This window comes from Artibeus jamaicensis, unplaced genomic scaffold (assembly GCF_021234435.1).
Source record: "Artibeus jamaicensis isolate MK-2021 breed Jamaican fruit bat unplaced genomic scaffold, CSHL_Jam_final contig_410, whole genome shotgun sequence".
Lineage (NCBI taxonomy): Eukaryota > Metazoa > Chordata > Mammalia > Chiroptera > Phyllostomidae > Artibeus > Artibeus jamaicensis.
This window is the reverse complement of record NW_026521820.1, coordinates 2,276,494-2,290,614: the sequence shown is the minus strand read 5'-3', so window position 1 is coordinate 2,290,614 and position 14,121 is coordinate 2,276,494. Positions and strand designations below refer to the sequence as shown.

At 38.6% G+C, this 14,121-nt stretch overlaps 1 protein-coding gene across 9 annotated transcripts in view; it reads left to right on the top strand.

Moving 5' to 3' along the window:
- RCBTB1 (RCC1 and BTB domain containing protein 1) overlaps positions 1 to 14,121 on the top strand; it is a 90,487-nt gene that overhangs the window by 34,183 nt on the left and 42,183 nt on the right. For 7 of the 9 annotated variants that reach the window (XM_053665388.1, XM_053665382.1, XM_053665383.1 and 4 more), the window contains 2 exons: positions 8,912 to 9,078; positions 11,881 to 12,039. The exons of 1 other annotated variant lie outside the window; for it this stretch is intronic. In XM_053665388.1, coding sequence (XP_053521363.1) covers positions 8,912 to 9,078; positions 11,881 to 12,039 — 326 coding nt within the window. The remainder of the gene's footprint in view (positions 1 to 8,911; positions 9,079 to 11,880; positions 12,040 to 14,121) is intronic. One more of the 9 variants, XM_053665389.1, reaches the window with a different exon arrangement.

Here is a 14,121-nt window from a genome sequence, read left to right as displayed (position 1 = left end):
CTCCCCTCTGGTCGCTGCCCACTTGTTCTCTATTTCAGCGTCTTTGTTTTTATTCTGTTTGCTTGTTTGTTTTATTCTTTAGCTTCCTGTCAAAGGTGAGATCATATGGTATTTGTCCTTCAATGCCTGGCCTATTTCACTCAGCATAATGCTTTCCAGTTCCATCCATGTTGTTGCAAAAGGTAGTAGCTCCTTCTTTCTCTCTGCTGCATAGAATTCCATGGTGTATATGTACCACAATTTTTGGATCCATTCATTTACTGATGGGCACCTAGGTTGCTTCCAACTCTTGGCTATTGTAAATTGTGCTGCTATGAACATTGTGGTGCATAGGTTCTTTGAAATTGATGTTTTAGGATTCTTGGGGTATAATCCTAGCAGTGGAATTGCTGGGTCAAAAGGCAGGTCAATTTTTATTTTTCTGAGAAAATTCCATACTGTTTTCCATAATGGTTGTACCAGTCTGCAATCCCACCAACAGTGAACTAAGGTCCCCTTTTCCCCACACCCTCTCCAACATTTGTTGTTTGTTGCTTTGTCTATTATAGCCATCCTGACTGGTGTAAAGTGGTATCTCATTGTGCTTTTAATTTGCATCTCTCTGATAGCTAACGATATTGAGCACCTCTTCATGTGTCTCTGGATATTCTGTATGTCCTCTTTGGAGAAGTGTCTGTTCAAGTCCTTTTCCCATTTTTTAATTGGGTTCGATGTCTTCCTAGAGTGGAGTCGTGTAAGTTCTTTGTATATTTTGGAGATTAAACCTTTGTCTGAGGTATCATTGGCAAATATGTTTTCCCATACAGTTGGTTGTCTTTTTAATTTAATACTGTTTTCTTTAGCCATGCAGAAGCTTTTTATTTTGATGAGATCCCATTTGTTTATTCTTTCCTTTATATTCCTTGCTCTAGGGGACATATCAGTAAAAATGTTGCTGCGTGGAATATCTGAGATTTTCTTGCCAATGTTCTCCTCTAGGACTTTAATGGTGTCATGGCTTATATTTAAGTCTTTTATCCACCTTGAATTTATTTTGGTGTATGGGGTAAGTTGGTGCTCAAGTTTCATTTTTTTGCATGTAGCTGTCCAGTTCTCCCAACACCATTTGCTGAAGAGGCTATCTTTACTCCATTTTATGTTACTGCCCCCTTTTGTCGAATATTAATTGACTGTAGAGAGTTGGGTTTATTTCTGGGCTCTCTGTTCTGTTCCATTGGTCTATGTGCCTGTTTTTATGCCAGTACCAGGCTGTTTTGATTACCGTGGCTTTGTAATACAGTTTGATATCAGGTATTGTGATCCCTCCTACTTTGTTCTTCTTTCTCAAAAGAGCAGCTGCTATTCGGGCTCGTTTATGATTCCATATAAATTTTTGAAGTGTTTGTTCTATGACTGTGAAATACGCCATTGGTACTTTAATAGGTATTGCATTGAATCTGTATATTGCTTTGGGTAGTATGGACATTTTGATGATGTTATTTCTTCCAATCCATGAACATGGTATATGTTTCCATTTGTTTGTGTCTTCCCTGATTTCTTTTTTCAGTGCTGTGTAGTTTTCTACATACAGGTCTTTTACCTCTTTGGTTAGGTTTATTCCCAGATATTTTATTTTTCTTTTTGCTATATCAAATGAGATTTTTTCCTTGATTTCTGCTTCTGCTGATTCATTGTTTGTATACAAAAATGCCTTTGATTTCTGGATATTGACTTTGTATCCTGCTGTTTTGCCAAATTCATTAATTAGTTTGAGCAGCTTTTGGGTAGAGTCTATAGGATTTTCCATGTACACTATCATGTCATCTGCAAACAGTGACAATTTTGTTTCCTCCTTTCCTATTTGTATGCCTTTTATTTCCTTTTCCTGCCTGATCGCTGTGGCCAAAACTTCTAATACTATATTGAATAGAAGTGGTGAAAGTGGACATCCTTGTCTTGTTCCTGATCTTAGTGGAAAAGCTTTTAGTTTTTGTCCATTGAGTATGATATTGGCTGTAGGTCTCTCATAAATGGCCTTTATTATATTGAGGAATGTTCCCTCTATTCCCATTTTGCTGAGTGTTTTTATCATAAATGGGTGTTGTACCTTATCGAAAGCTTTTTCTGCGTCTATTGATATGATCATGTGGTTTTTGTCTTTGCTTTTGTTTATATGATGAATTACATTTACTGTTTTGCGAATGTTGAACCATCCTTCCATCCCTGGGATGAATCCCACTTGGTCAAGGTGTATAATCTTTTGGATATATTGTTGGATGCGATTTGCTAATATTTTGTTGAGGATTTTAGCGTCTATGTTCATCAGCGATATTGGCCTGAAGTTTTCTTTCTTTGTTGTATCTCTATCTGGTTTTGGAATTAGGATGATGCTGGCTTCATAAAAGGAGTTAGGGAGTTTTCCATCCTTTTGTATTTTTTGGAATAGTCTGTGAAGAATGGGGGTTAGCTCTTCCTTAAATGCTTTGTAGAATTCTCCTGTGAATCCATCTGGTCCAGGGGTTTTGTGTGATGGGAGTTTTTTTATTACTGCTTCAATTTCTTTTGCTGTTATTTGTCTATTCAGGTGTTCTACTTCTTTTTCATTGAGTTTTTGGAGATTATATTTTTCTAGAAATGTGTCCATTTCCCCTACGTTCTCAAATGTCTTGGCATACAGTTCTTCATAGTAATTTCTTACAATCCTCTCTATTTCTGTGGTATCAGTTGTAATCTCTCCTCTTTCATTTCTGATTGTGTTTATTTGTGTCCGTTCCCTTCTTTTCTCGATGAGCCTACTTAAAGGCTTGTCTATTTTGTTTACTTTTTCAAAGAACCAACTCCTGGATTCATTGATCTTTAGAATTGTACTTTTAATCTCTATGTCATTTAGTTCTGCTCTGATCTTAGTTATTTCCTTCCTTCTACTTGCTTTGGGCTGTTTTTGTTGTTGTTCCTCGAGTTCTTGCAGGCGTAGAGTAAGGTCATTTGTTTGAAATGTTTCTGTTTTCTTTAGGTAGGCCTGTATTGCTATAAACTTCCCTCTCAGGACTGCCTTGGCTGTATCCCATAAGTTTTGGGTTGTTGTGAGATCATTTTCGTTTGTTTCCAGAAACTTTTTGATTTCTTCCCTAATTTCATTCTTGACCGATTCATTGTTTAATAGCATACCATTCAGTCTCCATGATTTTGGGTGTTTTGGGTTTTTTCCTTTGGGGTTGGTTTCCAGTTTCAGTCCCTTATGGTCAGAGAAAATGCTTGGTATGATTTCAATATTCTTGAATTTTTTGAGGCTTGTTTTGTGTCCTATCATGTGGTCTATCTTTGAGAATGTCCCATGTGCATTTGAAAAGAATGTGTATTTAGCTTCTTTGGAGTGAAGAGCTCTGTATATATCAGTTAGGTCCATTTCATCAAGGGTGTTGTTTAATGCCACAATGTCTTTGTTGATATTTTGTTTGGAAGATCTGTCCATTTTTGATAGTGGGGTGTTAAAATCCCCCACTATAATTGTGTTGCTGTCTATATCTTTCTTGAATTCCTCTAAGATTTTCCTTATATATTTTGGTGCTCCTATGTTGGGTGCATATATATTTATGATGTTAATGTCTTCTTGGTGGATTCTTCCCTTGAGTATTATGAAGTGACCTTCTGGGTCACTCTTTATGGCTCTTTTGTTGAAGTCTATTTTGTCTGATATGAGAATTGCTACCCCAGCTTTTTTTTCTTGTCCATTTGCTTGGAAAATTTGTTTCCAGCCTTTCACTTTTAGTCTGTGATGGTCTTTTGTCCTGAGGTGGGTCTCTTGTAGGCAGCATATGTGTGGGTCATACTTTCTTATCCATGACGCTATTCTGTGTCTTTTGATTGGAGCATTTAATCCATTTATGTTTAAGGTTATTATTGATAGGTACTTATTCATTGCCATTTTTGTACCTGTGTTCCTCTCTGTCTGTCTCTTTTCCTTCCTTTCCTTAAAGCAGACCTTTTAGTATTTCTTGTAGAGCTGGCTTGGTGGCAGCAAATTCTTTTAGACTTCTTTTGTCTTGGAAGCTCTTTATTTGGCCTTCTATCTTGATTGAGAGCCTTGCTGGGTAAAGTAGTCTTGGTTGTAGGCCTCTGTTTCTCATTACTTGGAATATTTCTTGCCAATCTCTTCTTGCTTGGAGTGTTTCCATTGAGAAGTCAGTGGCTAACCTTATCAGGATTCCCTTGTATGTTATTTCTTTTTTCTCCCTTGCTGCCTTTAAGATTCTCTCTTTGTCTTGGAATTTTGCCATTTTAATGGTGATGTGTCTTGAAGTGGGCCTCTTTGGGTTCCTCTTGAATGGGACTCTGTGTGATTCCTGGATTTGTGTGACTTTTTCTTTTGTCAAATTAGGGAAATTTTCTCTCATTACTCTTTCAAATATGTTTTCTATCCCTTGTTCTTCTTCTTCTCCTTCTGGTATTCCTATTATTCGGATATTATTACGTTTCATATTGTCTTGCATTTCTCTTAATCTCTCTTCATTCTTTCTGAGCCTCTTTTCCCTTTCCTGTTCTTTCTGTGAGATGCTTTCTACTTTGTCCTCCAATTCACTAATCCGATCTTCTGTTTCATCCACCCTATTTTTAATGCTTTCCACTGTGTTTTTTAATTCAGAAATTGTATTCTTCATTTCCTCTTGGCCCTTGCTAATAATTTCCATTTCCTTTTTCATGTTGATATAGTTCACAGTGAGATCACTGTAGCTTCCCTGTAGTTTCTGGTAGTTGATTGTGAGCTCTTTGAACTTCCTGATCACCAGTGCTTTGAATTCAGTATCTGATAGTTGACTTGCTTCTGTTTCATCTAACATTCTTTCTGAGGATTCCTCCTTTCCTTTCATTTGGGGATTGTTTCTTTGTCTTCCCATTGTTTGTGAGACTCTTCTTGTTAGCCTCAGCTTCTTAGATTAATCTGTTTTGACACCCTGGGTTTATGGTATGAACTTTTGTGGTGGAATGCCTGTGAATTTCAATGGTGCAGCCTCTTTTGGTTATCCTGTTGTTTTCTGCTTCCACCTACTCAAATATGCAGCAACCTGTGGCTTCTCTCCCACAACAATGTGCAATTTGTCTCTCTGACTCTACTATTGGGAGGCCTCTTCTATGGGTCCATCTCTGGTCTTTTTATATTTTCAAGTTGATTGTGACTCTTGTGGGTAAAAGAAAGAAATGATAAGGAAAGAAATAAGAGGAAGAAAGAAAAAAGTGGTAGGGGAATGGAAGAAAGAGCAATAAGTTTAGAAAGAAAAGAAAAAGAAATAAAACAGAAAATCCGGGAAAAGAGGACAAAAGTATGGAAAGATGAAACAGTAATAAAGTTTTAAAGAAATAACAGATTACTTTAAAAAAGCAAAAAGATAAAGAAAAGGAATGGAGAAGGAAGAAGGGTAGATTAAAAAAGAAAGAATAAAGATAAAATAAAGTAAAAAAAACAAAAAAGGCACAAAAATAATCTCTCAAAAACAACCTCAGAAAAAGGAATTTCACTTGTTGGCTTCAAACTAGCCAAACCGGTTTTTCTGGTTGCAGTTGGCTGAGGGTCGATTGTTGTGATTTTTTTTTTCAGCCAGCCCCTCTCAGGATCCAGACACTTGGCGCCTCTCCCCCAGCTCCCTACAATGGGGAACTAGGACTTTCTCGCAGCGCTCCCCTCCCAGGGGTTACTGCCATAGTCTGGTTTGCTGTGTTTGCAGGCACCTGCACCGGTCTAGTTGCCTGGTTCCCTCGGGATTGAGCACAGGCCTGCCCCCGTTCAGTTGGGAAGCCCCAGACCCTCTGCCCAATCCTGGGCTTGCTGCCAAGCTGGGTGTGAAGCAGACCAGGCTGCCGTGGCTACTGGATTCAGAGCCCCAGGCTGCACCTCTGAGTTTTCCTGGGCTGGTAACCACAGAGTCTTTGGTTGGGGCCCTTTGTCCTCCGCACCCTCTCTGTAAACTCTATCAAACAGGTCTCTCCTGGCCCCCCACCTTGCTTGGCCAGAAAGGGAGGGGGTTGAGGGTCTCAGCTCTTTTCCCAGGACCCCTCAGCGTCCCGGGCTTCCAGATAGTCTGAGGGGGGGTAGACTGGAAGCTGGGAGCAGATCTGAGGACTGGGCGCCGACCTAGAAACTCTGTGTGCTCGTCCTGGCACGCTGCGTGGTGTGTATCCCTTCTGCTCCTGTGTTTGTCTGGGTCCCCTGGCCAACATCTGGCAAAAAAACAAACAAAAAAACCCCCCAAAAACAAACAAACAAACAAAAAAAACAAAAAAACCCCTAGGGATGTAGCAGCACCATGCCGGGTGCTGGACCCAGAACCGTGTGCAGGCTGAAATCTCCTCTGCTCCCCTCTGGTTGGGTCCTCCGGCCTGTCCAGGCCCAAAAATCCTAGGGAGGGAGCTTTCCGGGCGCTGAACGTTGGCCTAGGCGCCCTCAGGCACTGGCCCAGACACACTGCGTGTGGAGTGACTAGCTCCCCAAATTGCGGGCAGGCTGAAGTTTCCTCCACACCTCTTTGCCTGGGCCACTCGGCCTGCCCGGCAGAAAAATTCCAGGGAGGGAGCCGTCGGGGCGCTGAACGCTGACCCAGGCGCCTTTAGGCACTCTCCCAGACACAGTTCCCACCAGGCGCTGGACCTCCGAGCTATGCACAGACTGAAATCACCTCTGCTCCCCTCTGGTTGGGCCACTTGGCAGGTCCCCGGCCCAAAAATCCTAGGGAGGGAGCTTTCCGGGCGCTGAACGTTGGCCTTGGCGCCCTCAGGCACTGGCCCAGACACACTGCGTGTGGAGTGACTAGCTCCCCAAATTGCGCGCAGTCTGAAATTTCTTCCACACCTCTCCGCCTGGGCCACTTGGCCTGCCCGGCAGAAAAATTCCAGGGAGGGAGCAGTCCGGGCGCTGAAGGCTGCCCCAGGAGCCGTTTGGCTCTGGCCACAGGGCGCTGGTTCCCCTACCCTGCACCGGCTGTTTCTCCCTGCTCCGTCCCAGAGACTACTGTACCGTTGCTGTCTCCCTACCGTCTGGTTCCTCCGTGACCGATCTGGTTGTTTTCTTAGAAGCTCTTTTTATACTGGAGATTATAAAGAGATTAACTTGGTAATAAAAATTACAAATATTTTTCCCAATATTTTTTTTGCTCATGTAGTTTATTTGCATGTAAAGTTTTTAAAAATATATAACTAGATTTATCACTTTTTTATTGCTTCTGGATTTTGTGTTATAGGAACATTTTCCCTACTCCCAGATTATGGATGAGTTATAATTTTTTTCCTTTTAGTTCTTATGTTTTACTCTTTCCATTTAAATTTCTGATTTATTGGGAAGTTATGGTACATGGCATGAGGATTGAATCTAATTTTTCTTTTTTTTTTTGAATCTAATTTTTCAATATCACTGTCCAACTGTATCAGTCCAACTTGTGAGTCCATTTTTTCCCAATTGACATAGCTTTTATTTCCATATGTAATTAGTTTATTTCTAGACTTTCCATTCTATTCCATTGGTTTGTCTGTCTGTTCATGTCCTAGTATTAATTTTAGTTTTAGAAAGTTTTCATAGGTTCCAATAACTGATGGAGCTGGCTATCTTCTTTTTAAAGAGGTTTTTCTATTTATTCTTGTTTGTTCTTTCCATTGAACTTTTTAATCAGTTTTTCTAGCTCTGGAAAGTAACTTGAGGCATTTTAATACCATTATTTTACATTTTTTAATTTATAAAGGGAAAACTAGTATCTTTATGATTTGAATTTTACTATCTAAGAATAAGGTATGTATTTTTGTCCATGTATATATTTTTTAATCTTTTAGGAGTTAAGACACACATAATTTCAGGCATTTCTATCACTTGATATAACTTTAACATAATATTGTGGATTTATTTTGAGGTTTTATACTCTTTTTTTCAGTCTTGAGCCTTATACTTCTTAGGATGAAATTTCCCATTTATACTTTCTATCACAATTTCTGTAGTAGGGAAAACCTCTCCCAAGGTACACTTTAGATGTTCTCAAAATCTGGCTTGTTCTACCTGGAAGAGGACCCTAATTTTGTTGGGTTATGGTCATTCCAGAGGAGATAATTAGAAACCTATGTAAGTATGAGTATTTGTCCCCTGATTGCTTGGGGACTGTTGTCAATGAGTTAGCAGCCTAACAATATTACTTGAATTTCTGCCGTCTCTGTTGGATATTGTCATTGCCAGATGTACATTGTTATTAAAAAGTCAGAGTGTTTAATACCATGGGGAAGACATGAGAAAAGTTTGTAACTCGGGTATTTGCTCTTGATACTCAGGATGCTGTAGGAGGAAATGCAAGGAACAATGCTACTTCCAGAGAAGACATATAACATAGTGATCTCTATCAGAATCCCAAAAAGATAAAGCCATTAAAAAAATTAAGCCAGATTTTATACCAATAGTCTGAGAGAGGCCCTGTAGTTTTTTTATTTAGTATATGCAAAAAATACACTTCTTTCCTCTGTACTTTGTGAGTGAGGGACACACACACACATACCCCTGAGAGTTCCCCAAGACTTGGTATTTGGTAAAATGATGGTAAAGATTAGTACATATTGAGCTTTCCTGTGTTACCTGCCTTTTGTTTGGTATCTGACACAGAAACTATTGAGATGATTCAAAGTGTTTAAAAGGTCTCATTTTTGTATGTATTTAAGATGACTTCTGACTCTAAAGCTGATATTCCACATTAGTACCAATTTCTTTAAAAATTTTGCATCTTGTCTATCCTGTTTTCTTATCCATCCCTCTTTCTCCCACCCCTCATGAATAGTTACTTTATAGGGAGGAAGGGCAATATACATAAATTAAGGTTGGAGAATAAATTGTGCAGGATTCATTGAGGAAGAAAATACGAGGGTTACCATTTCTTTTTGGAGCTGATTCCATGTATGTGACCATCCTGTATAGATGGAGTTGTTTATGCCTGGGGCCACAATGGATATAGCCAGCTTGGGAATGGGACAACCAACCAAGGCATTGCTCCCATCCAAGTCTGTACCAATCTCTTGATCAAGCAAGTGGTTGAAGTAGCTTGTGGCTCACATCATTCAGTGGCTCTGGCAGCTGATGGAGAGGTAAGTGCCTTGCTTTTATTCTTTATTTTTAAAACTGTGGTAAAATACTCATAATATAAAATTTACCATCTTACCCATTTTAAGTGTACAGTTCAGGGCCACTGAGTACTTTCACATTGTTGTGTAAACATCACTACCATTCATCCACAGAACTTTTTTTTGTTTTAGATTTTATGTATTTACTTTTAGACAGAGGGGAAGGGAGGGAGAAAGAGAAGGAGACAAACAACAATGTGTGGTTGCCTCTTGCGCATCCCCCACTGGGGACATGGCCCGCAACCCAGGCATGTGCCCTAGACTAGGAATTGAACCAGTGACCCTTAGATTGGCAGACTGGCACTCAATCACTGAGACACACCAGCCAGGGCCACAGAACTCCTTTTCACCTTGCCAAAATGAAGTTTTGTACCCATTAAACATTAACTCTCCACTTCCTCTTCCCAGGGCCCCGGCAATCACTTTCTGTATCTGTGAGTCGAATGATACAGTATTTGTCCTTTTGTGACTGCTTTATTTCACTTAGCAATGTTTTCAAGGTTTATCTATGTGGTAGCACATGTCAGAATTTCCTTCCTTTTTAAAGGCTAAAAATATTCCCTTGTATGTGTATACCACATTTTATTCATTTATCTGTTGATAGATATTTGGGTTGTTTCTACCTTTAAAGTATTGTGAGAGTGCTTTGCTTTAAAAAAAAAAAATGACTGTATTTTACTTGGTATAATGTGAACGTAGTAGCCCTCTGTGCATAGCTAAAAACATTGTAGGAACACATTCTTTTTCTAACACATCCTGTATTATGTGATTAGGACTACTCTTTTGATGACAGACTTAGTCTTAAGGCAGCCGAGTCTTGTGCTGTTTGCTAAGATTACAGATTCAAGTGTTTCAGTGTTATGTACTTATTTTTAAAAAATGACCCCATCCCTTAAGGTGTATTTTGCTTTTCAGTAAATGTAATGATATCATAGAAAATAACATTCACCATACAAGTTTCATCCTTATCTTAAAGGTTACTCATTGTATCGATTCTACTTTCCAATCTCATATCATTTTGTTTCTCTCCATCTCTGTAACCTTTGGTCAGGCCTTGTCATCTGCCTGGACTATTGCTATGATCTCTCTTATTCCATAGATTTTTAATTGGTCTACTTGTCCAGTATTACTTCTCCATCTTCTGTGATTTCTAAAACACAAATCAGATTATATTGTTCCCTGTTTATTTATTTATTTATTTATTATTTATTTATTTATCTTCAGAGGGGAAGGGGGGGGGAGAAACATCAATGTATGGTTGTCTCTAGTGTATCCCCTGCAGGGAACGGGCCTGCAACCCAGGCATGTGCCCTGACTGGGAATCGAACCGCGATCCTCTGGTTCTCAGGCCCGCGCTCAATCCACTGAGCTACACCAGCCAGGGCTTGTTCCCTGTTTAAAGTCCTTCAGTTGTCTTACAGTGATTTTTGTGAAATAGGATGAGTTATTCATGAAGAAACCAAAACATCTCAGTGAAATTGAGGTTTCTTTGCTGGAATATGCTGGGGTTAGACTAGCATGTCAGCCTTATGATCCAGAACCCACTATCTCCTAGTCTGTTTCTTGATTAATACAACTACAGTCCCCATTTTTAAAAAAGCTGCCTTACAAGGGAACTGGGGATGTTTGAGAAGTGCCAGAAAAATGATTGTTGAAATTAGAACTTGCTAATTTGTACAGTTTAGGTTCCTGGTAATATTCACCTTAAACATATGTTACTTTGGGTCATTATGCTAAATATTTGTATTATTATACTAGATATTCCTGTGAATCCACTTTCAGTAATTGTTCTCCTAGTCTAGAAGTTATTTCCTCTGCTGCCAACATTCCCCTTCTGATTCTTTTCTCTGATCACATTCCTGTTTGATAGAACAGAATGTTGGTATTTAACTTAAAGTGGCTTTTTTGGTTCTTTTTCATCTTTGTTACTAGATTTTAACTAGCTTAGAGATCTGTTTGTGTCTCCCTCCCCCATAGAAATATGATTTTTAGCTTATGGCGGATCATAGGCCAAAAGTAATAAGTAGGATGCAGTTGAGGAGGGGAGCTGCTTGGAGCTAAGAGACAGCAAATGAGAACTCAGAGAGAGATAATATTACCAAGAATAGACAGATAGCGTGGTGTCATTTCTGCAGGGATAAAATGTCTCCATAGTACTTGGGAGCATTACTGTGTTATCATGCAGAATTATGATTGATAATTATAATCCTGATGGTCCTGAATCATCAGAAAAGGTTATGAATGTCCAGCATTGGTGATTAGTGAAACAGGGAAAAAGCACAGTATGGTTTCAAAAGGTTCCATGAAAAAAAAAAAAGAATATTTATGGCCAAAGAGTTAAGGAGAATTTTTCATGTCACTTTACTTATGTAGTGTATACTTCATTTCTTATTTATGCCAGATTAAAAAACATATATAGCTACCATTATTATAGAGGCAATACAGCATAGTGCTTAAGAACACAGCTGGACTTTGTTAGGTTCAAATTCCACTTCTACTACTTACTAACTATGGAACCTCAAGCAAGTTACTTAACCTGTGTTTCCATATATAAAATGGGGACGATAATAGTGTCTATCCCAGGGTCACCCTATATGATTGCTATGAGGATTAAATAGGTTAATGCAATAAAGCATGTAGAGCCCTTTAGCACATTGTAAGTACTCTTCGAAGTGGGTTTATTTTTGTTTTGTGATTTTTATTGTAGTTAGATGTAGAATTTTTACCCTTACTATTCCTTCCCTTTTTCCCCCTTCTCTTATATAGGTATTTGCTTGGGGCTATAACAACTGTGGCCAGGTGGGATCTGGATCCACAGCAAATCAACCAACTCCTCGAAAAGTTACAAACTGTTTACATATTAAGAGGGTAGTAGGCATTGCCTGTGGTCAGACCTCATCCATGGCTGTTCTGGACAATGGTGAGGTGAGCTGTATCTGCATTCCCCTTCCACCTCCCCATCTCTTTCAGTGAAATGTCTATTTTTTTATGATGTGTGTGTATTAATTCATGGAAGGAAGAGCGCTTTGCTTGGATGACCCTATTGAGAATTAACTGGTTACTGACTGAGGAGTTACCAGAAAAGTAACTCCTTAGTGTGAATTTTTAAATTCCAAGATTTGTTTGCAAGTAAAGATTCTAATTTTTCTTAAGTTTTCTTTTCTTTTTTTATTATTTTTCTCAATATCACTAATCATAAGAGAAATGTAATTTATATATATTATTTTATTTATTTATTTAATTGTTCAAGTGCAGTTGTCTTCATTTGACCCCCATCACTCCAGCCATCCCCACTCCCCACCCTTGATCCTACCCCTCTTTGGTTTGTCCATATGTCCATTGCACATGTTCCTGAAAACACTTTCCCCTTTCCCCCTCATTATCTCTTCCCACCTCTCCTCTGGTTACTGTCTTTTTAATTTCAATGTCTCTGATTGTATTTTTGCTTACTTGCTTGTTTTGTTGATTAGGTTTCATTTATAGATGATATCATATGGTATTTGTCCCTCACTGCCTGGCTTATTTCACTTAGCATAATGCTTTTAGTTCCATCTATGCTGTTGCAAAGGGTAGGAGCTGTTTCTTTCTGCTATGTAGTATTCCTTTGTGTAAATGTACCATAGTTTTTTGGTCCATTCATTTACTGATGGGCACTTAGGTTGCTTCTAGTACTTGGCTATTGTAAATTGTGCTGCTATTAACTTTGGGGTGCATAGGATCTTTTAATTGGAGTTTCAGGGTTCTTAGGGTATAATCCCAAAGGTGAAATTGGTGGGTCAGAGAGCAGATCCATTTTTAGTTTTCTGAGGAAATTCCATACTCTTTTCCACAGTGTCTGCACCAGTCCGCATTCCCACCAACACTAAACTAGGGTTCCCTTTTCTCCACATCCTCTCAGCACTTGTTGTTTGTTGATTTGTTTATGATAGACATTCTGAGTGGTGTGAATGGTATCTCATTGTGGTTTTAATGTGCATCTCTGATGGCTAGTGATGCTGCATCTTTTCATATGCTTCTGAACCTTCTTTATGTCCTCCTTAGAGAAGTGCCTGTTCAGGTCCTTTGTTCATTTTTATTGGGTTTTTTGTCTTCCTAGAGTGGAGTTGTGTGAATTCTCTGTATATTTTGTAGATCAAAACCTTGTCCAAGTGTTCACAAAACATTGGCAAATATGTTTTCCCATACAGTTGGTTCTCTTTTCATTTTAATGCTGTTTTCTTTAGCTATGCAGGAGCTTTTTATTTTTATGAGATCCCATTTATTTATTATTTTCTTTATATCCCTTGCTGTAGGGGACATAACAGTGTAAATATTGCTATATGAAGTATCTGAGATTTTCCTGCCTATTCTCCTGTAGCACTTTTATGGTGTCACAACTTATATTTACATCTTTTATCCATCTTAAATTTATTTTTGTGTATCATGTAAGTTGGTAATTGAGTTTCATTTTTTTGCATGTAGTTGTCAAGGTCTCCCAACACCATTAGTTGAAGAGGCTATGTTTACTCCATTTTATGCTTCTTCCCACTGTGTCAAATATTAATTGAGCATAGAGACTTGGGTTTGTTTCTGGTCTCTCTATTCTGTTCCATTGGTCTATATATCTTTTCTTATGCCAGTACCAGACTGTTTGATTACAGTGGCTCTGTAATACAGTTTGATATAGATATTGTGATCCCTCCTGCTTTGTCCTTCTTTCTCAAAATTGTTGCAGCTATTAGGGGTCATTATGGTTCCATATAAATTTTGGAAGTGTTTGTTCTATATCTGTGATATGACATTGGTATTTTAATAGGGATTACATTGAATCTACAAATTGGTTTGGGTAGTATGGCCATTTTGATAATGTTAATTCTTCCAATCCATGAACATGGTATATGCTTACATTTGTTTGTGTCTTCTTTGATTTCTGTCTTCAGTGTATTGTAGTTTTCTGAATATAGGTCTTTTACCTCTTAGTTAGGTTTATCCTTGGGTAGTTTATTTTTCTTGTTGCTATATTAAATG